The 27052-nt window shown below is 37.3% G+C and overlaps 1 protein-coding gene across 8 annotated transcripts in view; it reads right to left on the reverse strand.

Annotated features, from left to right (window-relative positions):
- SLC17A1 (solute carrier family 17 member 1) overlaps nucleotides 1–27052 on the reverse strand; it is a 75619-nt gene that overhangs the window by 11625 nt on the left and 36942 nt on the right. For 4 of the 8 annotated variants that reach the window (XM_061194887.1, XM_061194884.1, XM_061194890.1 and 1 more), the window contains 6 exons: nucleotides 25682–25800; nucleotides 25418–25579; nucleotides 24273–24405; nucleotides 24034–24181; nucleotides 15568–15658; nucleotides 7714–7850 (listed from right to left, as the gene is read on the reverse strand). In XM_061194887.1, coding sequence (XP_061050870.1) covers nucleotides 7716–7850; nucleotides 15568–15658; nucleotides 24034–24181; nucleotides 24273–24405; nucleotides 25418–25579; nucleotides 25682–25800 — 788 coding nt within the window. In that variant the 3' untranslated portion in view covers nucleotides 7714–7715. Of the gene's footprint in view, nucleotides 1–7713; nucleotides 7851–15567; nucleotides 15659–24033; nucleotides 24182–24272; nucleotides 24406–25417; nucleotides 25580–25681; nucleotides 25801–27052 lie in introns of those variants that run through there. The other 4 variants (XM_061194889.1, XM_061194888.1, XM_061194886.1 and 1 more) reach the window with 3 other exon arrangements.

Below are 27052 nucleotides of genomic sequence, written 5' to 3' on the forward strand. Positions count from 1 at the left end.
TTGTTTTCCTAGAGACCCTTTTCTAGAAGGTAGCCAGAGGATCTCTATACAGCATTAATTAGGCAAGTCACCTCCCTCCTCAAAAGCACTGAATTGATCCAATTATAAATAGAATTACATTCAGACCAAGCTCTTACCATGATCTTCAAGCTCTACAGGATCTGGCCCTTAATTAGTTCCCAATCTCACTTCCTGTCACTCACTAGATTCCAACCACACTGCCCTCTGCTCTCCCTCTTAGGTAGACTGAGCTCATTCCCATCTCTAGGTCCTTCCCTTGGTTATTTTTGATGCTCGGAGCACTCTTTCCCCTGATTGTCATGAGGCTCTCCTTCTCATCAATGAAGTCTCCACACAAATGTCACGTCCTATATCTGCAACTAAAGCAGATCTCCTGGACTCTCTCTATGATGTTACCCTCTTTCATGTTCTTTATGGGCTATTAGTACCTGGAATTGTCTTAACTTTTAAACTATAGATATCATTCATCTTCTCTCCCTATACCCCCCTCCCCACACACCCTACCACACACAACAAAACATAAAGCTCCTTTAGGAATAGAAGTCCTGATGATGTAGCTCACTTCTCAGCACTTATAAAAATGCTTTAAAAGTATTTTTTTATCTGGTTGAATATTAGAAAGCAGGGGTTCTTAATGTGGGATCTGCGAACTTTATAGAAAAAAATTACATCTTTATATCCCCAACCTCTGGCTAAAATTTAACATTTCTATCTATTATGAATGTAGGCAACAAACCACAGTAATATTAGCGGTACGGATGACTGACACCATAAGAAATCACAGATATCTTCTTATGTCATTACAGTTATTACCAATATCGCAAAATATGCTGTTTTGCTCAACACTGTTTTGAAATTACAATGGTTCTATTAGACCTGTAATTAGTTCTCATTATTTAATGAATTAATAAAGGAGCATATATATGATCATAAACATGTTTTTAAAATATCTTGATAACTATTTCACTATAATCTTTCTCCTTTGGAGTTCTGGGCATTATATTGTGAATTGAGGTCCATCACAAAAAAGTTGAGAAGCCTTGCTCTAAATGAACTTTCACAGGTAGAATGTATGTCCCTTTACACAACTACTATATCTGGAACCCATTGAAATAAATTCAAAGAAGCAAAATCAGAAAATTACAAAGACTAGAGCACTACACCATGCCCAAAACAACAAGGACTATTTGCTAAATTCAAAACAATGGGGATCAAATGAAAAAGCGACATTGGAAATCAACTCACGATGCCTACCAGACTCAAAAGGTTGGTACATTCCTCTGGAAGTAAGAGAGGGTAATGACCCAGGGCCAGGGCATCTGGGAACCAGGTGGACCCTTGCAATTCTGGCGTCCCAGGCCCTTTGGCAATGGCTTCTGGGCTGGAGGAGAAACACGTGGCTGTGACTCATCCCTTTCTTGTTTTCCCCCAATTTCTTTTTTTTTTTTTTTTAAGTATTTATTTATTTATTTATTTATGACTGTGTTGGGTCTTCGTTTCTGTGCGAGGGCTTTCTCTAGTTGCGGCAAGCGGGGGCCACTCTTCATCGCGGTGCGCAGGCCTCTCACTATCGCGGCCTCTCTTGTTGCGGAGCACAGGCTCCAGACGCGCAGGCTCAGTAATTGTGGCTCACGGGCCCAGCTGCTCCGCGGCATGTGGGATCTTCCCAGACCAGGGCTCGAACCCGTGTCCCCTGCATTGGCAGGCAGATTCCCAACCACTGCGCCACCAGGGAACCCGCCCCCCCCCCCCCCCCGCCCCCACTTTCTTAAATAAAGATGGGAAGTTGGGATTGATCACCTTTGCAACAGTGTGTCAGTTTGACTGACAGGGAAAAATATCGCTGACAGCCCTGAAGACGCAGATGACTGAAGAAACAACCATCAGCACATCAAAACAAAAAGCAAAGCTAAGGAAAACGTCTCCGGAACTACCCCATTACCAGGGCTGGTGTTCCCTGAGCTGTCCTCTTGCCTAAGGTCTGAAAAGTGGATTCAAACTCCCAGACCTCCAGCTGCAGCCTGATGGGAAGACGGAAACAGCGACCAGGTAAACAGGAGAACTGAGGAAATTCTACCCACACCATGCTTGGGGAATTACAAGTTCAGGGAGAATCGGTCCTAGCCAGAGAAAAGTAATTAGAAAAGTCGAATATGTTAAATATTTTGGAAGGAAAAGAAGGCAGGAAAAGAATGTAGCATGGTAATGGAAAATGAACACATTTTCAAAGATTTCATTAGAGTGTAAGCACAACCCAAACTTACAATATTCCATAAACCTTCCAAATTGCTAGAGGCAGGCAAGGGGGCAGGAGGAGGAGGACTTTTTTTTAAGGGAATATAAAATAAAATGACAGAAAATGAAGTATATTTGTAATCATAATGAATGCAGCTGGGTTAAACTCAGCTAACGTAGGAGACAACTCCTGGAATGGGTGAAATTGTTGAACCCAACTATATACCCTTTGTAAGAAACACATACTAAATGAAATGACTCAGAAAGGCGGAATTTAAAGGCTATGAAAAAGTATTCCTGGGAATCTAAAACAAGCACGCACACGCATAAAATTTGAGGATGCACTATCAATATCAGAAAGTCAACTGAGTAAAAATCATAAAATGGAAAAGGCTGATAACTTTACAAAATCAAAATTAAATTTTCAATGAAGATATACTTGTCAAAATCTTTTTGAAATTGTAATATAACATCAGAATATTCAATAATGACTGCTTGGACATAAACAGAAATGAATAGAAATAACAATCATGGAAAACTTTAGTATAACTTTTAGTATTTAAATAGGTCAAATATATAGAAACAAGTAAGATTTATAGGGTCTGAATAAAGTAGTGTGATTGCTTCCATAGCTGTGCCCAACTCTGTACCTTGGAAATAGAAGATGAACTTTTGCTAACACCTATAGAATATTTCCTAGTGTTGTTATGTGCTTATTCATAACAATGGCCTCAGTAATTTCTATATTAAAATATTTGTATGAGATCCTATATTTTTCAGCTGCTGGTTATATTCCATTCACTTACAAAATTTATTAACAAAGACGCCATTGATAGACATGTTTAATTCCAGATCCAGACTTCTGTCATTTCTAATCAGCAATCTTGAGCATAAATGCATCCTGGTGAATTTTTGTGAGTGCACCATTTTGGAAATTTCTTGGTGCTGGCAAACTGAGTCAAGTAAATTTTTGATTGATCACATCAGATTTCCCTCCAACCATCATTTGGATCATTTCTTTCAATAAATTTGCTAACTAGTTATTGTTTAACATGAAAAAAATTTTCTGTATTAATAGGTTAGTCAGGAAACTTACTGCGTGCACTTATTGTTTCTGTAGCTTTCCAGCCAACCCAGTTATATTTTCTAGGTAAACAATCATATCATCAACTCATAATGGTAATTTTACCCTTTTCCAATGTGGATTCCTTTTCTTTCCATTTCTCTCAACTCCTGTCTCTTAAGTAAAAACCTTGGAGATTGGCCAAGATGTGGGAGTAGAAAGACCCTGAGCTCACCTCCTCTCACAAACACATCAGAATCACTGCTTGCAGAATAATCATCTATGAAAATGACTGAAACCTATCAGAAAAAGATCTACAACTAAAGGCAGAAAGAAGAACCACAATGAGATGGGTAGGAGGGGAGGACTCACAATATAATCAAGTCCTATACGCTCAGGTGGGCAACCCACAAACTGGAGAATAATTATAGTACAGAGGTTTCCTCATAGGAGAGTTCTGAGCCCCACATCAGGCTCCCCAGCCTGGGGTTCCTACACCAGGAAGACAAGCCCCCAGAGCATTTGGATTTGAAGGCCTGTGGGTCTTAATTTCAGGAGTCCCAATGGACTGTGGGAAATAGAGGCTTCACGACTTCACTCTTAAGGGATGCACACAAAACCTCACACGCACCAGGACCCAGGGCACAAGCAGTAATTTGATACAAGCCCGGGCCAGACTTACCTGCTGGTCTTGGAGAGTCTCCTGGAGAGGTGAGGGGCAGCTGCGGCTCACCCTGGGGACACAGACACTGGTGGCATACATATTTGGGAGCCACTGATGCTGGCGGGTGCCACTGTGTGGGATCCTCTCTCTGGCTTGTTAGCACCAAGACCTGGCCCCACCCAACAGTCTGGAATGCTGGGATGCCTCAGACCAAACAACTAACTGGGTGGGGACACAACCCCATCCATCAGCAGACAGGCTGCCTAAAAACTTCCTGAGCCCACAGCTGCCTCTAGACATGGCATCTACACACAGCCCTGCCCACCAGAAGACCAAGACCCAGCTCCTCCCACCAGTGGGCAGGCACTGACCCTGCCCTCCAGGAAGCCTGCACTAGCTTTCAGACCAGCCTCACCCACCAGGGGGCAGACACCAGACACAAGAAAACCACAGTCCCACAGCCTGAGCACCACACAGCACACTTGTAGCAGGCCACACCCTACCCTGGGACCAGCTGGGCCCCAGCCCTGCCCACTAGCAGGACAACACAGGGACATGAAGGACCTCATATGCAACTGTGTCAGGAACCCCACCCTTTCCCCCAGCAATCTGAAAGCAGCTCTGGGATCCTTGGGCCCTGCAGCCAGACTCCAGGACCTGGCTCTGCCTGCCAGTTGTCCATCACTAACACTAGGACCTGGCTTCACCCACCAATGGCGGGGGGGAATAGCACTGGAGCCTTCTGGACCCTTACTCCACCCACCAGTGAGCCAGCACTAACCCTGGGGCCCTGTGAGGGGCTCTGCAGTCAGCCACCTGTGACCAGGCCCTACTAGGCAACAGCATCCACACAAGGCAAGGCCTGGCAACCAACCAGGCCAGGGGCCAACCAAGCCTACCAGACCACCCACAAAGTCAGACTGTCACAACAGAAGGACCACAACACACAGCCCTTTTAGGGGGAATCCCTAAAGCTTATACTCTGGGTGACAAGAGAGGAGTATGCTGCAAGAATGCATAGGACTTCTCCTGCAGAAGGCCACTTCTCCAAGGTCTAGAAATATAACTAACCAACTACATACATAAAAATACTAATAGCAACTGAGACAAAATGAGGTGGCAGAAGAACATGTCCCAGATGAAAGAACAAGATAAAACCCCAGAAGAAGAACTAAGTGAAGTGGAGATAAGCAATCTACCTGAGAAAGAGTTCAGAGTAATGATCATAAAGATGATGAAAGAACTTGGGAGAAGAATGCATGCACAGAATGAGAAATTAGAAGTTTTCAACAAAGAGTTAGAAAATATAAAAGAACAACCAAACAGAGATGAAGAATACAATAACTGAAATGAAGAATATACTAGAAGGAATCAATAGTAGACTAAATGATACAGAGGAACAGATCAGTGAGCTGGAAGACAGAGTAGGAGAAATCACTGCCGCTGAACAGAAAAAAAGAAAAAAGAATGAAAAGAAGTGAGGACAGTTTAAGTGAAAATCTCACTGTTTATTGCACAGACAAAATGCCAACCTATGTGCTGACCTACCAAGTCTGTGTCCATAAACCCTACTTTCTCTCAGCTACTATGGGTAAACTCTGGGTTTGTATCCAAGGCCAGCCTCTGCACTGTGCTTGGATTTCATCCCCTCTGGACTTCTTTTTTTTTTTTTTTTAACGAGGAATCATACACACTATTTTTTAATATGTACATAATTTGTGTAATCACAGTTTACTTGAGCACAAATACTTTCTTTGCCTATAAAATTGCTGTTATCAGTAGCAGCAGCACTTCCTGGCCAAGAAAGACAGAACTCTCCAGACTTCTACAGCCTGGTGCATTGCTCCCCTTTTTTTTTCTGTGGATGTACACATGTGCATGGTGGTCAGAGCCCCTTCACCAGCCTGCCTCTCTCTCTCTCTCTCTCTCTCTCTCTCTCTCTCTTTCTCTCTCATGGTGGTTTTTTAGGGAGAGGAAGAGGGGACCTGGGTGAAGACCTGGGATGATTTTCAGTGGGTGAAGCCATTAGGCTGTACCTTGCAGAAGCTCACGGTCTTCAAGGAGAGCTCTACTGCAAGTGCCCACCGAGGCACACCTCCATCCTCTGTGCCATGTTCTCTAAGTTCCCTATGGGCAGGGCCTCAGCTGCTGCTTCAGCCTGAGTCTCATAGTATGCATGAGCCCTGGTAAATCAAGTAGTTTAATTCTGCATGTGCATTTTCTCTCCAACGTTGTGAAACCTCACTATTGGATTATACCATCAGTTTATATACTATTACATCTAATTCTAAAACAACAAACATATAAAAAACTCCCTGCTGTACCATGCCGTTTCTCAGCTTTCCTTTATTGGGCTGTCTATTCTTGCTGTCTCTACTTCCTTAGCCATAGCAATCAGACAAGAAAAAGAAATAAAAGGTATCCAAATCAGAAGGGAAGAGGTAAAACTGTCATCATTTGAAGATGACATGGTACTCTATATAGAGAACCCTAAAGTCTCCACCCAATGAACACTCTTAATCATAACTTTGGATATGAAAAACAGACTATCACCAGGATCCCAGCAGTTTTCCATGTGGTCTCTCCTAATCACAACCTCTCCCTCCCCCTAAAGGTAATGACTATCCTGACATTTAGTGTAATGTCTTCTGTGCATGTCTTTGTAGATTTATTACCCACATATGTATCTCTGTAGACTTTAGTTTTGCCAGTTTTTAAAAATTTTGTATGTCTTTTAAGTCTCTTTGAATCTAGAGACTCCCCCTCCATCACTCTTCTTTTTCCTTATAATTCATTTGTTAAAGACAATCATAAGACAGTTTAGATTTGCTGATGATATCCTTAGGATTTAGTTCAACATAGTCTCTATTTTCTGTATTTATTACAAAACAGTAGCTGTATCCTGAGGCTTGATCACATTCAGTTTGATCTTTTTAGCAAGACCTTGGTGGTGGTGCATTTTTTCACCAGGATGTACACAATGTCTCTATGTCTCTCTTTGTGATATCAGTCACTGATGCTCAACCCTAGATCCCTTAATTCACTGGGGTTTGCAAAATGGGGATTTTCTACATCTATCAATTCTTATTTGTGTACTAGCTGAACTAATTCTACAAAAAGACATTTTTCCTACTTATTTATTTACCACTGACAGAGTTTAGAGAAGAAAGGCACAATATCAGATTCTCCTTTGAACTTTAATGGACGCTTTGTCTCCATCATTCATTTGAAATCCACTCTAGTCAGGATCACCTTTAAATTACCTCTTGCCAAACCCATTAATAAATTCACAGACCTTATATAATTTGACCCCTTGATAGCATTTGCCACGGGTACTCATTCCCACCTTTTTCACTTTTCTTCTGAGACACCACATTCTTCAACTGTCTTTCCTACTTCAACAAAGACCCTTCCCAGTTTCCCTTGCAAGCATCCCCCTCTCTTCCTCACCTTTAAATGTTAGAGAGGCCCAGCCTCCCAAATTTATATCTCTAGTCCCAGTATCTATCAAGAATTCTAGACCGGTATATCCGCTGGGCTGCATGACATCTCATCAGGATGTCAAATAGTTTCAGACTTTACATGGCCCCCTCTTCTCCCCCAAACCTGCACCCCTTATTTTTTCCCATCTCAGTCAGCAACACCACAGTTTGCTCAGGGGCCATCTTTAGCTCCTCTCTCTCCTGCATCCCCAGCTTCAAAATCTGCCCTTAATCGGATCACTTCTTACCTTCAGAGATAAGTGTTTTGTGTTTCTTTAGCCCAGTCTTGAATTTCTGCTTTAGCAAATATAAGGTAGAAGATTAGGCTTATCACATTATTGGCTACCATCATGAAGAAGATTTTAAGCCAGGGAGAGCCTTGATCCTGAGGAATTAAAGTGCAAAAAGTTATAAATTGTTGTGTTTTGTAACATTTAAAATGTAATATTAAAATTAATATAGGCTCAATGCAGGTCACTAAAACATGGCAAAACACTATCCATAAGGAACAAAAAAAGCCATTTCACTCTACAAAGATAATCATTATTTATCTTTCCATGTTTTGATTTAGATCTATGTATATATAATTTTTCATGTATAAAAAGGACATTGTATGTATATAGTGCTAAAGCCAAGAATGCATATGGTTTTTCATTTAGAAATATCTCATAAACATGTTTGCATATCAGGAAATATTTGACTATATCATAACTGTTACTGACTGATTAGTAATCCAGAGTTTAGACTTATAAAATTTACAAAAGCATCCCTTATTTCTTTAAAGTTGTTTTTCACTTTTTGTTGCTATAAATTTGAATATATTAGTGGTTAATTACATATACAGCAATGCTTTTGAATAAGATTTGTCAAATATGCTTTCCTTATTTATAAAAATTATTGACACATTTTCTCTTTCAGCCTATTAATATGATCAGTTTCATTAACAGATTTTATTAATAGATAGAGCCACTTTTACTTTCACAGAAAATGGCCTACTTAATCATGGTGTCATATATATTTTAATATGTTGATGGATTCTGTGCACAGGTAATTTATTTTTGGAATCCATATTCAAAGGTGACATTAAATTTCAGTTATGTTTCAGATTTTCTTTACCACTTTGCCCTTTACTTTTTCATCAGCTGAGGTTAAATTTTATGTAGTTAAATGTAAAATGCATTGTGATTGGGTTTTGGTCTCTGGTGCCATGCTTTTCAAGGATGCCCTGCCTAAAGCTTAAATAATTATTATCTCCTATTTTACTTTAGTATCTTTATTGTTTCCTTTCTTCATTTACATTTTTTAATCACCTAGAATTAACTTTGGGGTAAATATGAGAACAGAGTGTAATTGTATTTTTCAGGTGGGCTTGCCACTATGTTTTTTAAAAAATCAATCCATTCCTTCTGGTTTGAAATGAAACTTTATTATATAGAATGTATTCTTTTCAGAACTTGACCATTATTAAATCATCATCAATTTCATTTAAAATATAATTAAGAGTAGACACTGAAAAAAATAAAACAATGTTTCCTGACAAACTGGACATTAAATATATTTAATTATAGTGATTTCTATAATCAAACATGCCAAATTTGACAAATTTGACAGGTAATAGGCAAACAGAAAGTGGAGGAAAAAACCAAGATGTGCTTAGAAATTTAATGATAAATAATAGAGCTTGTGGTAATTTTAAGTTAATAGAATCTATTGCGATTTGGAATTGAAGTCCAACCTAGAAACTTTTTTAAAATTAATTTTTATTGGAGTATAGTTGCTTTACAATGTTGTGTTAGTTTCTGCTGTACAGCAAAGTGAATCATATATCCACTCTTTTTTAGATTTCCTTCCCATTTAGGTCACCACAGAGCATTAAGTAGAGTTCCCTGTGCTATACAGTAGGTTCTCATTAGTTATCTATTTTATATATAGTAGTGTATATATGTTAATCCCAATAGCCCAATTCATCCCATACCCCCTTCCCTCCTTGGTAACCATAAGTTTGTTTTCTACATCTGTAGATCTATTTCTCCTTTGCAAATAAGTTCATCTCTGCCATTTTTCTAGATCCCACATATAAGCAATATTATACATTTCCAACCTAGAAACTTGATGTGCCTCTCCCATCTAATATTTTCACTGATGTTGCTCAATAGCTGTGCAGCAACTTTTTGGACTTTGTACAATTTGGACTTCATATGGACTTTGTACAATTTTCAAAATACCCATAGGTATTTTGCAATATTGGTTGATACTGTGCTTTAGATTTTTCCACAGTATGCTACCTAACTTTAATTTTTTTTCCCCAGGAAGACAATTGCATTCTCTGTACATAATGTTATATTTTTCCTCTACACTTACATTGTATATATCCGTAATTAAGTTTTCTTGACAATTGTGTTTGCTAACATTTTCAGAATGCTAAACAATAGGATAGCAAGCACACTTTTATTTTTCCTGATTTAAAAGTATATGAGACTAAAAATACTTATAGCTGTTATGCATTGAACACATAAGCATCTGATACTTAAATACATGATCTGATTTGGTAATTACCTTAACCCCATGAGGTTTCTATGTCATCTTAGCCATTTACAGCTGGAGACATATCTTATAAGTAGGTGAGCTAAGACTTGAACAAGATAGTTTTGCTGGGGAAATATACACTGTAAACTACTAAGTAGCTGATTCTCATTGTTTCTAGTATTTTTGCTTAAAGAAAAACTTTTTTCCTGATAATATAATAATATCATCTTTTGTTGGTTAATATTTACTTCATTTTTTATGCTGTCCTTACAACTTTCAATGTTTCTACGTCTTTATTTTAGGTATGTATTTTATATATAAATAGCATATGAATGGCTTTTGTTTTTAGTCTTAAAAAATGTGTCCTTTAATTGCAGCGTTTAGTCCATCTATATTTGTTGCGATCTTTGGTATATTTGGTATATTTGTATTTATTTCTACCATCTGTCTTTGTGCTTTCAATTTGTCCTATCTTCTACCTATAGTCCTAACCCCAACCCCCACACCATTTCTTACCTTCTTTCACATTGAGGGGCTTTTGCTTCCTTTTTAAAAAATTTTTTTATTCCATGTTTCCCCCTCTCTCCTGGTTTGAAAGTTCCACACTCTATGTCTTGGAATTTTAATACACATACCCCCAAATTTAATAATAATCTTTATGTATTAAAAAATTAGAGGGTCCAGGAGGATGGGAAACAGGGAGTTCTTGTTCAGTGTGTATAGAGCTTCAATCATGCAAGATGACAAAGTTCTAAAGATCTATTATACAACGATGTGCATATAGTTAACAATACTAACTATAAAATATTGTAATGTACACTCAAAATTTGTTAAGAGGGTAAATTTATGTTATGTGGTTTTTATTTTAACACACACACACATACACACACACTTATACAATTTAAAAACGAAAGCTGGAGAATAATTCTGTAGTCTCTGAATAAATAGTGATGTATCTTAATTTACCTACTTATTTTGTTGGCTTTACATTGACAACTCCTGGTCTATATTGATTTTTCTCTTGTTTCTTGCCCTCTTTTATTAAAGAAAGTGATTTTTATTTCATTTTCCAGTTACTTTGAAATTTATACACATTTTTCTGTATTTTAAAAATTATTACCCTAGAAATTACAACATGTATCCTTGGTGCACCAAACTCTATTAATACTTTTATCCTATGGCAAGAGAACATGAAGTCTTTGGAATAATTTATTCCATTTATCCTCTCCTGATTAATTTACTATTGTTACTGTCTACTCTACTTCATTCATTCTATACACGTAGTTTTTAAAAAACTCCACAAGACACTATTATTATTTTGTACAATAAAACAAATAAGTAAATAAGTGGATTTGCACACAACACTTTTACTGTTCTTCATTCCTGTTTGTACCTCCAACTTTCCTATGCTTAAAAACATTCTTTAAATGCCCATTAATGAATTGAACCTCCTTGATTTTTGTTTGCTTGAAATATGTTATCTCCTTTAAAAAAATATTTTCACTGAGTTTACAAATTTAAGCTGGCAGTTATTTTCATTTAGTATACTGAAGATATCATTCTACTGTCTTCTGGGCTTCCTTTTTTGTGGATGAAGAGTCAGAGATTAGTTTAACTGTTGTTCATTTGAAGGCAACCTTTCTTATTTCTCTTACTGCTTGTATGACTTTCTTTTTGTTTTTACTTTTCTGTAAATTCTCTATGAGGTGTGCAACTGTGGATTTCTTTTGTTTATCCTACTTGTCATTAATGGACTCCTTAAAGATGTGAATTGCTATATTTCTGAAAAACTAGATAACAATCATTTTCTCTTCAAATTTAATTTCTGCCCTATTCTGTTTTCTGGAACTCCAGTTAAATATATGTTGGGCCTTCTCACTGAGTCCACATATTCTGTATTTTCTATAATTTTTTTCTTAATGTGATTCATTCTGGATAGATCCTCCTGACCAGTCAAGATAGAGTAGGTTATACTACAGTAACCAATACCCACTGCCCCCCCCCCACCCCCGGCAATTCCTAGTGGCTTTTAATGGCAGAGATTTGGTTTTTGTTTAAACTAAACGTCCATAGCAAGTTGGCTAGAGGTTATGCTCCACATCTCTTCATTCCTGGATCCTGGTCAACGGAGTTGCAGTTGACATTCTGATTGTTGCCAGTTGCTGTGTCCAAGAGAGTGGCCTCTTAGTTCTCAATGCTTCTCTTCAGAATGAACGCATATCACTTTCTCTCATGTGTCACTGGCCAAAATAAGTTATATAAATATATCTAACTTCAAGGAAGTGGGGAAATGCCCAAGAGAACCAAAAAAATTATTGTATCTGCAACAGTTACTTTCCAGCCTGCCCTCTGCTCCACAAACATTGGATTCACTCACCTTCCTCCATGCCAAACACACTAATCAAGGGAGACCACTCCAAAGACCCTCCAGTGCCTACCTTCATCTGTTTCAGAGCCTGATTGAAGAACATTCAAACATTCATCAGGATGTGACTCTCAAAATGTCTGCCTAGCAGTGTGTCAGCATTACTAAGGACAAATGATTGCTGTTTGTTTTCCAATCCTCCTTTTCTGAAAGGAAGTATTTATTGCAGCTATTGGATTGCTATGCTACCATTGTATACAGCATGATGGCGCACGTAATTCCTGATATAGAGGGCCATTATGCATTATCCCCCAGTAAAGGGTGATACGTTCCGCACTTTGAACTTGATGCCATAACTAGGTGGGACTTTGGCTGTCTGTTGACTCCCTTATGGAAGGAGTAAAATTGTTGTGCATGTAGGTTTATATATTTTTTCAGGCTTTTAAATTGTCTTTCTTAAGAGAATTAGTCCAAATTACTTACTCTCCCATTAATGGAGGCAGAAGCCTGACTAATTCTCTTATTAGCTGTACTTAATCTGAATTTTTAATTTTTATATTTTTAATTGCCAGAGGTTAGATTTAGTTCTTTGTCTAAACTTATGTTTCTTTCTTTTTTTTTAAAAAAGGGAACGCTATTTATTTATTTATTTTGTCTGTGTTGGGTCTTCGTTTCTGTGCAAGGGCTTTCTCTAGTTGCGGCGAGCGGGGGCCACTCTTCATCACGGTGCGCGGGCCTCTCACTGTCGTGGCCTCTCTTGCTGTGGAGCATAAGCTCCAGACGCTAGGCTCAGTAGTTGTGGCTCACGGGCCTAGTTGCTCCGCGGCATGTGGGATCTTCCCAGACCAGGGCTCGAACCCTTGTCCCCTGCATTGGCAGGCAGATTCTCACCCACTGCCCCACCAGGGAAGCCCTAAACTTATGTTTCTTAAGTTTATATTTATATATTTTTTCTTATTTATATTTTATTTATATTTTCAATCCTGTCTTTTACTTCTTTAAATATATACATATATGTCCAATATCTCTGAGGATCTGATTCGGTGGTTTTTATTCATCTCTCACATAACACATTATTTCTTCAAGCATTTTATAATTTTTGATTGATTGTGAAATCATATTCATCAAAACTTTATGCATAAGGAAATTCTGGAGTATGAATTTAGAGTTTCTCCAGAAAAAAAAAATTATTTCTTTTACTAGGCATCTGTGGACTACTAGAAATTCAATTCTTGGCTTATGGCATTTGGACACAATAGAATTTGAATTAGGGCCTCAAACCATTGTGAAGTTTGGTTTATTGTTTCAAACGTTCAGAAGAGTCTTTATTCAGTTTTTCCTCTCCCTTTGCAGCTGAGGCTGAAATAGATAAGTTTCCTCACTGGGCAGAGACAACTTCGGACAGTTCTGGAGCCATGTTTCCTGCCACCTTTGGGGGAAGTCAGCTCAGCAGGTCTGAATGAGTTCATTGGAAGAACAGGCTGAGTGGGCTCCATGCTCGGGGGAGAAAACACACCCTGGTCTCCTGGAGTTCTTTTTTAGTAAGGCTACCTCTCTGATCAGGGAGCTTCCATGGTTATAGTGATGTTTCTAGACTTTCTGATACCATAAGTCCTAGCACATGATGGTGGGGGGGCTCCTCTCTATGGGAAATTTGGCCATGGTGAGTACAAATTGTCTCTCCTTGGCCAAAGTTGTGGGACAAGGAGCAATTGGAGTATTTGCCTGAACACTGCTACCTCTCAGCTTGGAGATTTTCCTCCAAAACTTTCCTCCTAGTTTATATATGAGCTACATGGTAGTAGTGGTGTGAGGCTGTAGTCCTTAGTGGTTACAGATATATATCAGCATTTTCATTCTGACTCTTCTTTTATGAGTGGTTTTGGGATATTATCTCTTATGCTCTGTTTGTCCATTATAACTGGGTGTCCATTATAACACCCAGGATGGGCAATTTCTCCAAGGCAGCCAGTGGCTTTGATGGTCATTTATCTCTCTGGAATCAAGCTCTTCCTTCATGTTCAATCTCTGAAATTTTCCCTTACTTTTTTCTTTTTTCTCAAGATCAGGCATGCATTTAACATGATTGTTAAAATTTGATAAGGCATTTAAAAATTTTTTGAATATATATTATTAGATTCTGGGACCACAGAATTCATCAGAATGTGTTGGCAAAGATTGTACAGCCATTTGCATATAGTGTGTTGGAGAAGGCATGTTCAGGTGTATCAGAACAGAGTCATCATAACAGATCAATAAATCCTGGTCAAAGATGAACTAATCTAACAAATAATAAAGAAACTTAGTATTAATGGTTAGCGGGTAAATTATCTGTGGCTTAAGAAGAAAAGTCAGAGTAAATGTGATGGTTGAGGAACGTGTACGTGTTTCCAGTTATCACCTGGGTGATGATAGTGGTTTTGCCTCCACTAGGTAACCAGCTTTGAGAACTGGGGTTTCTTTACATAATACTATCAATTTATACAATATTCCTTTAGAATCATCCACGTATTGATCATTTCTGTTGCCTCTTTTGCTTTTTGTATCTCCAATCTACCATCTGGGATAATTTTATTTCTCCCTAAAAAACTAACTTTAGCTTTTTTTCTCAGTGCTAGCCTACTTTTGATGAATTCTCTGTTTCTGTTTGAAAATGGATGAATTTAAACTTCATTTTTTATGATGGATTTTTTTTTGATGGATTGTAGAATTCTAGACTAGCAGTTATTTTCCTTCAGCACAAGATAAGGCATTTTAAGTATTTTTAAGAGGAGAATTTCAGGTAACCTCATCCATAGAAACAGAAACCAGCCTTCAAAGAATTGTTTCTTTTGGTCATTTTAAAATTGTATTTGTTCCTGATTTTTCATTCCTTTCCTGACAAAACTATATCTTCTTACTTATATTACCATTCACCCAGTCAACTACCTGTTTTGATAAAGGCACACATTAATTGTTAAAAATCACAGAGGTCCACTTCTGTTTCAATAACCAATGATTAAAGAGTTACCAGCACAACTAATTGACATATAGCAAGAAAGAACTTGTATCATCTGTAAGTTTGGAGGGAATGCCAAGTTTAATATGCCACAAAAACTCATAACTCACCTCTTGCTGATGTCTCCTCTGCAACTTTTTGTATGCATTACACTTTCTTTTTCTGTACAGTTAGTATGAGAAAAATAACTACCCATGTCTGGGTGTTCCTTACCTGACTAAGGATCACTCCAGTCACAGTGGAAGCAACCAGTCCTCCTGTTAGTCCAATTACATTTGTAAATCCTTTAAGAAATCCATAATATCTATACAAAAATGAATGACAATACACAGATGTAAAGTAATACAAGTGCTGCAGGAAAAACCTAAAGAAATGAGATTTAAGAGAGATAACTGTTGCCTTCCTAAATTTCCCATTTCCACTATTCAAATTCCATTACAATGTCTGAAAAAGTATATGGATATAAGTAACTTTCTGGTTGCACTGCAGAGCCAGAAAGGTTGGCTTTAACAGTAAAGAATATTAATACATTGAGAAAATGAGGCCATATTAGAGTGAAAGCCAGCAGAGTTAGGAAATCTATAAATACAGTTGAGAAATTCCAAAGGTGATGTGTGTTGATAATAGGAACAGATTTGGGATTAATACAAAATTGAAGGGCTCTGTTCACCTGACCTATTCTCACAGTCCCAGAACTACTGGCCCCAATGATTGCTCCCATTATTCAGGCAAGGAAACCAGAAACTTGTTTACAAGCAACTGTGATTGGCCATTCCTGAGCGCCAAAACCAACTTCAGCAGAAAGTGAGTTACAAAAGCAGGGAAGCCACAGAGAATAATAGATAAAGCAGGGATCAAATCCATCAGCCATAAAGAACAAGGAAGTGCCTCTTGCAGAACAGAATCCGTGTCTAATCAAGAAGTTAGTTCACTCCAGGACAGGGAGTCTGTTCCTTTCCTGCCCAACAGATTTCACCATTAAATGTTCTGTTTTCAATTCTTCGCTTTTATGAGAGTGAGGGCTTTTTGTTTGTTTTGTTCTGTCTCTTATTTCATTTCCTTGGGTCTATTCCATTCTTACTCTGCATTTACCTGTTGAATATGGGAGGGAGTGTATAGTTTATTAGTTTATGGGTCCTGGGTCAGAGAAGCATCACATCTGGACCAAGAGTCCCTGGATTGTGGAGCTGTATGCAGTCACATGGTGGATATTTGAGTTGTCTCTTTTTGGGGGGAGCTGGAAAGTGTCTTTTAATGTGTGAGGAAGAACATTTATGGTTACGAGCAGCCACAGGTGCAGATTGGGGCAGAAACCATCACTTGTCTCCAGTATTCATTGTTTCCTTTTTCATTTTAGCAATAGAACCCCTGAGTTTTCAGTGGTAATAGGGCCACTTATGCCTTTGGGAGCCCTTGTTACTTTTGCCTTCATAATCACCTTCCACCATAAAAGATACTTACAATTTTATTTTATGACTCTGTCTATGTGTTGCAGAACTTTTCAATTTCATCTAAATTGTCAGATTTATTGGTATGAACTTGTTTATAATATTCTGTTATTTTCTTTATTTTGTGCTAAGAGTTATTACAATACACCCTTTTTCATCTCTTATATTGATAATTTTTCCCTTTTTCTTGATCAATCTTCTTTATTTCACTAATTTTATTAATTTTCAAAGAAGCAACTTTTGATATTGTTAGCTTTACATATCATCTTTTTTGTCCTACTCTTCATAATTTCTTTCCTTCTACTTTCTTTGGGTTTAATTTGCTGCTTTTTTTCCCTACCTATAATACCTGAGATACAAACATGATTATTGATATTAAGACTTAATTGTTTTTCAGTATATATGTTTAAAACTATACATTTCTCTGGGCATGATTTTAAATGCATCCCACATGCTTTGATATGTCATATTTCATTGTAATTTAAAATATTTTCTAATTTCAAATGCGATTTCTTCTTTGACCTAAACATTAGTTTCAAAGCAATGGGAGTTACCTATCTTTTGCTTTTGATAGCAACCTTAATTTCACAGTGATTAAAGAATGTATTCTGAATGATTTTAGTCATTTAAAATGAATTGCAGCTTGCTTTATGATCCAGCATATTGTAAATTTCAGAAAAATATCCCATGGGCAACTGAAAAGAATGTGAATTCTCTCCTTATTGAGTGCAGTGTTCTACATATGTCAATTAGGTCAACTCTGTTCATTGTTTTTGTTTTTGTTTAATCATCCATATCCTTACTTTTTGTCTACCTCTTTTTTGGTATAAGCTATTGAAAGAAGTGTGTGAAAGTCTCTTCTTTCATTGTAAATTTGTCTCGTTCTTTGAGTTTGCTCAATTCATGATGAGTATAAATTAAAGCTGTATGATTGGGTTCCAAAAGAAGTAGAATTCTGATATTTTTCTCTTTACCATTATGAAATATCACTATTTCTAGTAATGTTTCATGAATTAAAGTCTATTTTATTTGATATCAACATAGTTATTCCAGATTTCTTTGGGTTAATATTTGTTTGGCATATCTTTACCCATCCTTTTATTTCATCCTTTCTGTATCCTCATGTTTAATTTGTCTTTTATTTGCAGCAGAGAGCTGCATTTCCTTTTTTATTGAGCTTGACAATCTTGATACTTACTTGGAGTATTTCATCCATATTAATTTAATATAATTACTGATATATTTGTGATTATCTATTTATTTTCTATTTGACGTACCCTTTCTCATTGCACTTTTTTTCTTTTAGATTAATCCATTTTCATTTCATTTTTCCTTCTATGACATTATTTCACTATTCTTTTCAGCACTGAAGATATAACATGCACTTTACTTAAGTTTATTATGAATTATACTTTTACTATTTTCATTATGCCAGAATATGAGAACATTTTTAGTTCTTTGCATTAGTTCATCCTGTATTTTCATTCTTTAGTGTATTTTATTTCTATATACATTTCAACTCATAAGATACTCTCTGTTGTTTTAAAGATCAATGGTCTCCTAATTACACACATATTTACCCCCCTATTGCTCCTCAGTGCATCTTGCGTTTTCAGGTTTCATCAGGCATAATTTCTTTCTGACTGAAAAATTCCTTTTAATATTTCTTTTAGTGAAAATCTGCTGATGAAAATGTCTCTGTTTGCCTGTCTGAAAACATTTTTATTTTGCTTTTATTTTTGAAGAATATTTTCACTAGGCATAAAATTCTAGGTTGGCATTTATTTTTCAGCATTTTATAGAACTCATTTCATTATCTTCTGGCTTTCATAGTTTCTGTTGAAAAGTCAGATGTCAGGCTTATTCTTGCTACTTGAAAGTAGCATGTCTTTTCTCTCTAGTTCCTTTTAAGATTTTTCTCTTTATCTTTCAGCATTCTTACTATATATATAATATATATATATATATATATATATATATATAAATTTACATTGTATCATGATTTAAATTTGCAGAGCTTTGTACATGTGTGGCTTATGGTCTTTTATTACTTTTGAGCTATTTGGGGCTGTTTTCTGTTAAAATACTGCTTATGTCACATTTTATCTGTTTTTCCCTTTTGAGACTTAAGTACAGATTTGTTAGCCTTTTCACTTAATTCCGCATTTCTGCTAATTTCTTTATTTTCTATTTTTTTCTCTATATGTTTCAATTTGGATTTTGTTAATGATGTTTTCCAGTTTACCAATCTATCTTCTCTTGTGGCTATTTGTTATTAAACCTATCTATGAAGATCTTAATTTCAGACATTTTATTTTTCAGTTCTAGAATTTCCATTCAATTGTTTTTATAGATTGCAGTGCTGGTCAATTGTTTATCTTTTCATCTATTTTCTTCAGTTTTCTCCCTGGTTTCTTGGGTATATTATCATAGATATTTTGAAGTTCATTTTGCCTGATAACTTTATTTTTATTTATTTATTTTTAATAAAGATCTGAGAGATCTTTATTATTTATTTATTTTTGGCTTTATTTATTATTTATTTATTTTTGGCTGCTTTGGGTCTTCATTGCTGCGTGCAGGCTTTCCTAGTTGCAGCGAGTAGGGGCTTCTCATTGCAGTGGCTTCTCTTGTTGCAGAGCATGGGTTCTAGGCTCGCAGGCTTCAGTAGTTGTGGCATGCGGGCTCAGTAGTTGTGGCACACAGGCTTAGTTGCTCCACGGTGTGTGGGATCTCCCTGGACTAGGGATCAAACCTGTGTCCCCTGCATTGGAAGGCAGATTCTTAACCACTGCACCACCAGGGAAGCCCTTACCTGATAACTTTAATATCTGTATCATTTGTATGACTATTTCTAATGGCATTTTATGGTTATTAATCAAATGGCCCTGTCCCTTGGCATGCCTAGTAATTTTTATTTAATGATGGACATTAAATAAAGAAGCTATAGACTTTAGAATATATTGTATTTTGCCAGAAAAGATTTACTCTTTTCTCTAATAGATAGATTTGGAGGGGAGGAAATTGAACACTCTAACCTAAATAGGGAATGAAATGAGATGAGGCTAGGCTTCAATTTTGATAAGACTCAGTTTACCTCTGGTACCCCCCATTCCTTGAATATAGCCCTCCATGGTGTTAAACAGAGAGCTTGGTATACTCAGCTGTGTCCCTCCAGGCCCTGGTAGATCTTGTCTCCTTAGCACAGATGGTATGGGAAATTCTGACATGTTTCTTATTGATTTTTAGCTTAGATTTTTTTTTCCCCCTTACCCTATTAAACTTCAGAATTCAAAAAACATCTCAAGGAGAGAAACTGACTTTGTGTTTAAGTTCCCTTAATTTCCAATTTTGCCACTCTAGCCCTGTGCAACTGACAAATGCTTGGCTAATTTCTATGTCCAGAGCTGCAGGCTTCTACCAGGGCCAAAGCTGGATTATCAGCCTTTTGCCAATTTCTAGAATTGGCAAATAGCCCCAAGGAAAAAATGGTGGGGATTGTCAGCTCACCTCTCAGAGGTGCTAGCCTCTGATGTCTTTGGTCCTACTGGCTTCTGCTGCTGTCTGATACCTTTTAGTGAATACTCATGGTATTTTATCTGGACTTTTCCAGTTTTTCCCAGCCAGAATGTCAGTCATACACAAGTTTCTCAATCCCATGAGGAGGTTTACCAGTTTTCTCAAATTTTGCTTTATGGTTGTAAAATATTAGATGCATAGAAATATCTTCTAGTGGATTGAAATAATTATAAAATATCCTTCTTTATCTCTAATAATGTATCTTGTCTTAAAGTCTACATTGTCTGATCTAGTCTCCTTTATTTTACTTTTAATCTACTCCTTTTTGTTTTTGCTTTTATTTCAATCCAGATTAACTTACAATTTGGAAGAATTAGTTCTTTTATATTTCATGTTTTTCTGACACATTTGACTTACAATGATCATCATTCTATTTTTTTCTCTTCTATCCTATCTTCCTTTATAATTTCACACGATTTCTTTTTCATTAATTGTTTTCTTAAATATCATTCCCTTTACACTTTTATTATCCCTCAGTAGTTACCTTAGAGATTAAAACATGTATCCTCGACTTATTATGCTCTAATATAAATTAATATTTTAAAAATTCCCATTAATGAAAGCACCTTGGGACACTTAAATTCACTTACACCCTCTCATCTTATGTGCTATTTATTATTATGCATTTTAATTTATATATTTTATACCCTATAGGGTGTTATTGTTTTTGTTTTGTGAATTCAGTAATTACTGGATTTACTCTAATATTTTTCCTCTCCGTCTCTCTTCATTTGTTTCTATACCTCTATGTTTCATCTGTGATTATTTTACTTCTGCCTGAAGAATTCCCATTTAATAATTCTTTCACTGGAGGTCTGTTGCTGATGAATTCCCAGTTTGTCTGAAAAATGTTTTTATATTACTTTAATTCTTGAAGGAAATGTTTGCTGGACAAAGACTTCTAGGTTAACTGATTTTTTTTTTTTAACATGTTAGGAATTGGCTTCTAGCGTTCATAGTTTCTGTTGAGAAGGCAGTTGTCAGTATTACTATTGCTCCTTTGAAAGTAATGTGTCTTTTGTATACAGCTGTTTTTAAAAGAGCTCTCTCTTTTTTCACAGTTTTGCAATAACAAGTCTAGGTGTGGATTTCTTTGTATTTATCCTATTATATATTCAGTAACTATAGCACCTTTAATGACTACGCTCTCTTTTCAGATTCAGAAGTCTTTGGCATACTGTGGTGGTGGGAAAGGATTTAACCTATTTTTACTGAAAGAGGTGCTTTCATTCCATAATTAGAGATATAAACAAAATCCCCAGTGTCAAGAGTCCTGAGTGCCATGACAATTACTCTGAAAATCATTACACATCCACAGTATGGAGCAGTTCACTAATCTGAGAGTAGCAAGGTGAGAGCTTTATATGCTCCATACCTCATGCCACCCAAATCCCAAACAGTAGGTATTTGATATGGGGAATGAAAACAAACTTGAGATTGTTTTAATGCAGGACAGTTTCCTGGACAGCTATTAGCTCTAAAATTGCTTATTCTTCAGCTGCAATAACCCATGGTAAAAGCATTTTGGAAGGGTAAATAGCTGCTGAAGTTGACTTTCAATTTAATTGATTTTATATTTTGGTGTAATAATGATTTAGTAGAACCTAAATAAGATTCAGATACCTGAACTATACTTCAGTCCCACATGGGGGGAAATTCAAGGGTGCATGACCCATCCATCAGTCAAAAATAATTAAAAACAATTCAAAAAATTTTGGAGCCTCCCTTTAAGAATGTCAAGGGGATGACAGTGCCTGCTTAATGCATCACACAGAATCTTTAGAATCCTCTGTGCTTTTCTACTCATGCTACCCACCAAAGAGATGGTCACTACATTCCCAGGTCTTCTCTGTCTCACTCAATTTCATTTCCCAAACAATATTCTCACAGAACCACATCTGTGTCTCCTCTTCTTCCTTGACGCCTTCGTTATGCTCAAAAAATATAATCACTTGCCCTATTCCTCAGTTCTAGCAAAGACCAAATTTCCCTAAAGGACAGTTGAGTAATTTATCCTCTAAGGGGACTCTTTTTAATAGGCAAGGGAAGTATATGGTTAGGAATATTAGGAATAAGTTTCATCCCCACCCATCAAAAAGTTTAAGCATTATAAATTAATATGTTTGTGACATAATGCACATATGCCCTAAATATTGAGGATGAATTAGCTTAAGAGACTAAGAATATTTCCAAATTGTCTATTAGTATATCTTCTCTGATGCTACAAAATTACCTGGCTAACATGGTATTTGGGCCCTTTAGAATGATGCAACTCAGGTCAAGTTCTATGTTATCCAAGCCATTGCTGGCTGAGATATTTCCCATCTTAGTGACCAGGTACTGGTAAATAACACTAGTGAGGCATTGACTACATCTAGATGGCTCTGGAGGCAGACATATCTAGGTATGAACCTTCCCTCTACTTATTACTAATCATGTGACTTTACATACATTCATTTCCCTGGTCTTTTGTTTCCTTATCCACACTATGTGGACAATATTATCTCACACTGGGGCATAACAGGCACATAAAAAATACTCAATAAATGGTAGCTATTTATAATTTCCTTTATCTATTTGTATATACATTCTTAATTTACCTGTTTTTCAGAGTGCATATGGCTCAGGTGGCATTGTGTATTCTATATCAAATAATCCTTTTATGTCTTCATATAATTCCAAGTAATCGGAATACCTGCAGGCATTTTTAAGGAGGGTCTCAGAACTCAATAAATCAAATGGATACATGTCTTCATTACTCTGGCCTTCACCTAGTGTAGATCTGATGGGCAAGATTCTTTACAGAATTGTGACAAAGTAGATTATTCTTGGTTTATTTTTGCCCCTCTACCCCAGGTCACTGCTTTACAAAACTTCAAAGAATTCTGTTCATATTGGATCTATGTTCTCCAGAGAGTGCTAGCCCCATAAAGTACAATGTGAAGAGTGTCCCCTGGAGTTGTGCAAATGACAGCACTGCTTCCATTAGTCACACTTATTATATCTAAAAAAAGGCATAACATAGTAAAAAGAGGAAAAGTTCTTTGTCACAGAGATCTGGATTAAAATCCTAGCTAATATCCAAGCCAGTGGTGAGATCTTAGGCTGACAATTAAGTATCTGAAACTCAGTTTCCTTAGTTACAAAATAAATATTACTAACTGATGGCTTTTCTTCATGAGTAATAATATATAAACATGGTATAATAACAATTTTAATGGATCAGCTAACCCTTATACATGTTTGCTATGTTCCAGGCATTTTCTATGTACTTGACTATATTAGCTTGTTTAATCCTCTTGTGAGGATAACTTTATGAGGTAAGCATTTTCTTATTACTCCCATTTTATAGGTGAGAAACAGGTGTTGAGAAAGTAAGTAATTTGCTTGAGGAAAATGGTCATGAAACCCAACAGTCTGACTCTAGAATCTGTTCTCCTGATCATTGGACTATACTTCTTCATACACATGTGAGAGTTGCATACATTTGCATATATCATTTGGTATATAAATATTATTTAAGTTATATGTCTGACCTATATAGATGTTTCTTCAGAACTTTTGGCCTGCTGACCATCAGTTCCAAAATACTTGAAATCTTAAAACTTTGAGAATTTGGATACAAGAAAGAAAGAGATTTTTAAAACCCTACCTGGGAGCAATATCCAAGACATTTATTAATATTCCACCCATACAAAAGCTTCCTGTTGCATTAGCAAGTATCAGGAAAATCATAGTGCCATGGAAGCTGGAACTCAGGAAAAGCAGGCACAGGCTGAAGAGGGCAGGCAGGAGAAGTCCTGGGGAGTGATTCAGACAACACAGTCAGGTGCATCCCAAAGATGGAGGTGAAATACGCCAAAGTGCTTGAATGTCCTGGCTGTTTCTTACCTAGCAAGGTGAAGAGTTTCCGGATGGTGAGTAGGCTGAGAATATTCCTGGACAGGAAGACGTCTGACATATGACCTGCTAGGATAGCAAAAATCCAGGCAAACAAATGGGGGAGGGAAGACAGCAGCCCATTCTGAGGAGGGAATGTTATTGTGAGTGAGTATAAGAAACAGGATAATCCCTACACTGAAATTCAGTATCTAAAATTTGTATTGTCATATAGGAAACCATCAACGTACAATCCCAGAGTTACTTCTGGGGACACACTACCCAAGAGAAAGAGAAAAATAGTTTTGACGTCAGAAACAGTCATCACAATCTGCCTAGTTTTCTGTTGGGACCTGAAAGTCCTAGACGGTAGAGAGGAAAACTATGTTGGGAATGGGAAATGCTGTCTGTGGGGAAAATGATAGAGATGATAATGATAACAATTGAAAACATGTATATGGTGCTTGTTGTGGACCAGCTGCTGTTAATCCTTGCAGCAAATCCATGATCTCATGGAAGATAAAATTGAATCTTAGAGAGCTTAAGTGACCTCACTGTTACACTGGTCCCTAGGCTGGGTTACTGGAAGTTCATTATAGAATGTCTCAAAATGGCAAGCCCAGACTCCATTTCTAAAGGAGTCTTTTCTGGTTATTATGGCATCAAACAACAGAAGCTTCCAGGCATCAGTAATTCTCCAAGTCAGACAACCAATGAAAGTGCCAGTCCTTTCAGAGCAAGCTGTGAGTCATGGGTTCACAACCCAGGACTCTTTGCCTTTCCCCAGGGGAGAGGATTGGTATGAGCTGGAAAGGGTGGTAGAGCCTGGCCAACTGACTTTCAGGAAAGGATCCGACCCTGCAGGGAACAATGGTGTTGAGCCTTAAGGAATACATAAGGGTGATTATACAGGGAATGGGAGATAGGGAATCTGTGGGAATGTGGGTGAGTGTGTATTGTTGTGGGGGTGCTAGACACCATGTCTACACCTTTTGTTCTGGGCAATGTTGACCTAATAATTGGAAACAGTGACGTCTCCAGGTAAAGAACATCAGCTAAGTAGTATAGGGGTGGGCAAGAGCTAGGACTAGAGTCATGGGAGAAAAGGAAATGGGCGCAAAGTCCTTCATAAAGTGAAGAACAGAAGGTGTACTTACCTCTTTTACATTAATGTGAAACTTGGAGTTGATAAACATTGGTGTATACAGACTCAGGAAGCTATTTGCCCAGAAAAAAGCAAAATTACAGAGGGAAATGACCCACAGTGGAGGAGACTTAAGCATAGCCTTGATGGGCAGAGATGATGCACTTGAACTGACCTGGAAAGGAACCATTAATCATTAGCACATTAGGACAAGATGGAACACATTTTATTTGGCACAGAATCTGGGAGATACCAAAGTGGAGCATGTGTGTTCTACCTGCTGGGCGAGGGCGGACGTGATGTATTCCTTCTCACTTTTGCTTATACACGGGTGGTCCTTTGGATCCTCATAAAACAGAATGAACCAGAGAAGACTTAAGGCACAACCACAAGCACCTATTGGAACAGGACAAGTTAGAATTGGAATTGCTTCTATCTATAGTGAGTTTCTTTTCCAAACTGGCATTTTTCATTATTGGTCTGAGAACCTAGACCTCCTCTTTTCTTTTTTGGAACTTTGCAACAAAGCTCACATTTTGATAGTTTTCTCTGTATCCATAGCTGCGTCTCTCAACAGAATGAATTTTACAGAAATGGTGGTAAACCCTCTGGCCTCTCCTGATCTCCTAGCCACTATTTTTCTCCACACAGGACAGCTGGGCCTCCCTGCTCTTAGGCTATCATCTCTACAGATTCCTAATGTGTTCTACTGTGAGAGTATGGCATAGCTGAGCCCACACAGGGCTTGACAATCACCCAGTTTTGAGAGCTAGGCCTTAGCTATGCTCCTAAGATGCAGCCCAGGCCTTAGGGATTGCCCAAGTCCCATAAGAGTTTGCCAAATTATTTGTTGTTTTTCAGTTTTTTATACTAATGATCTGATCATAAGGAATCCTCTGTTAGGACAGGGAGTATGTAGTACTCAGTAGTCAAGCTTCCAGAATTGCATTCATTCATTTGACAAATATTGGTTAAATGTCCATTATGTACCATGAACCATTCTAGGTCCTGGGAATACAACAGTGAATAAAACAGACAAAGCCCTGCCTTCACAGACTTTAGTTTCTAATGGATGCGACAAAGATAATGAAAAGTAATTAAATAAAAGGTAGTAAATGTCAGTGAAAAGAGCTATGGAGGAGAGTAATGGGGAGAGGAAGGAAGGAGTACCATGTTCAGGGAAGGCTAGGACATGGATGGGGCACAGACACTCCAGGCAGAGGGAGAAATAAGTACCAAAGCCCAGAGTTATGAGGCCAGTGTCACTGGGCAGGGAGCAAGGTGAGGGTGGAAATGGATGAGGATGAGAGGTAATGAGATCAGACCATGTGGAAACCTGGAGCCACTGTAAGATCTCAGATGTTTACAACACACTTTAAGACAACATTAAAAGAATACTTTGACAATATACCATTTCCACCTCATTCTGTGACCTGAGAGCCCAAACCCAAGGCAAAATGTAAATGAAGAAAAGTGAGCACCTAATAAATACACATGCAATACATATATTTCTCTATATTATTGTCCTCAACCCTCAGAAAATACATTTGATACTATTAGCTCTTTTTCAAAATAAGAAAACTGGTGCTCGGAAAGATCTGCTTGCTTACCCAGGGACACATGATTAGTAAGTGGTAACTGACACTTA

This window comes from Eubalaena glacialis, chromosome 7 (genome assembly GCF_028564815.1).
Source record: "Eubalaena glacialis isolate mEubGla1 chromosome 7, mEubGla1.1.hap2.+ XY, whole genome shotgun sequence".
Taxonomy (NCBI): domain Eukaryota; kingdom Metazoa; phylum Chordata; class Mammalia; order Artiodactyla; family Balaenidae; genus Eubalaena; species Eubalaena glacialis.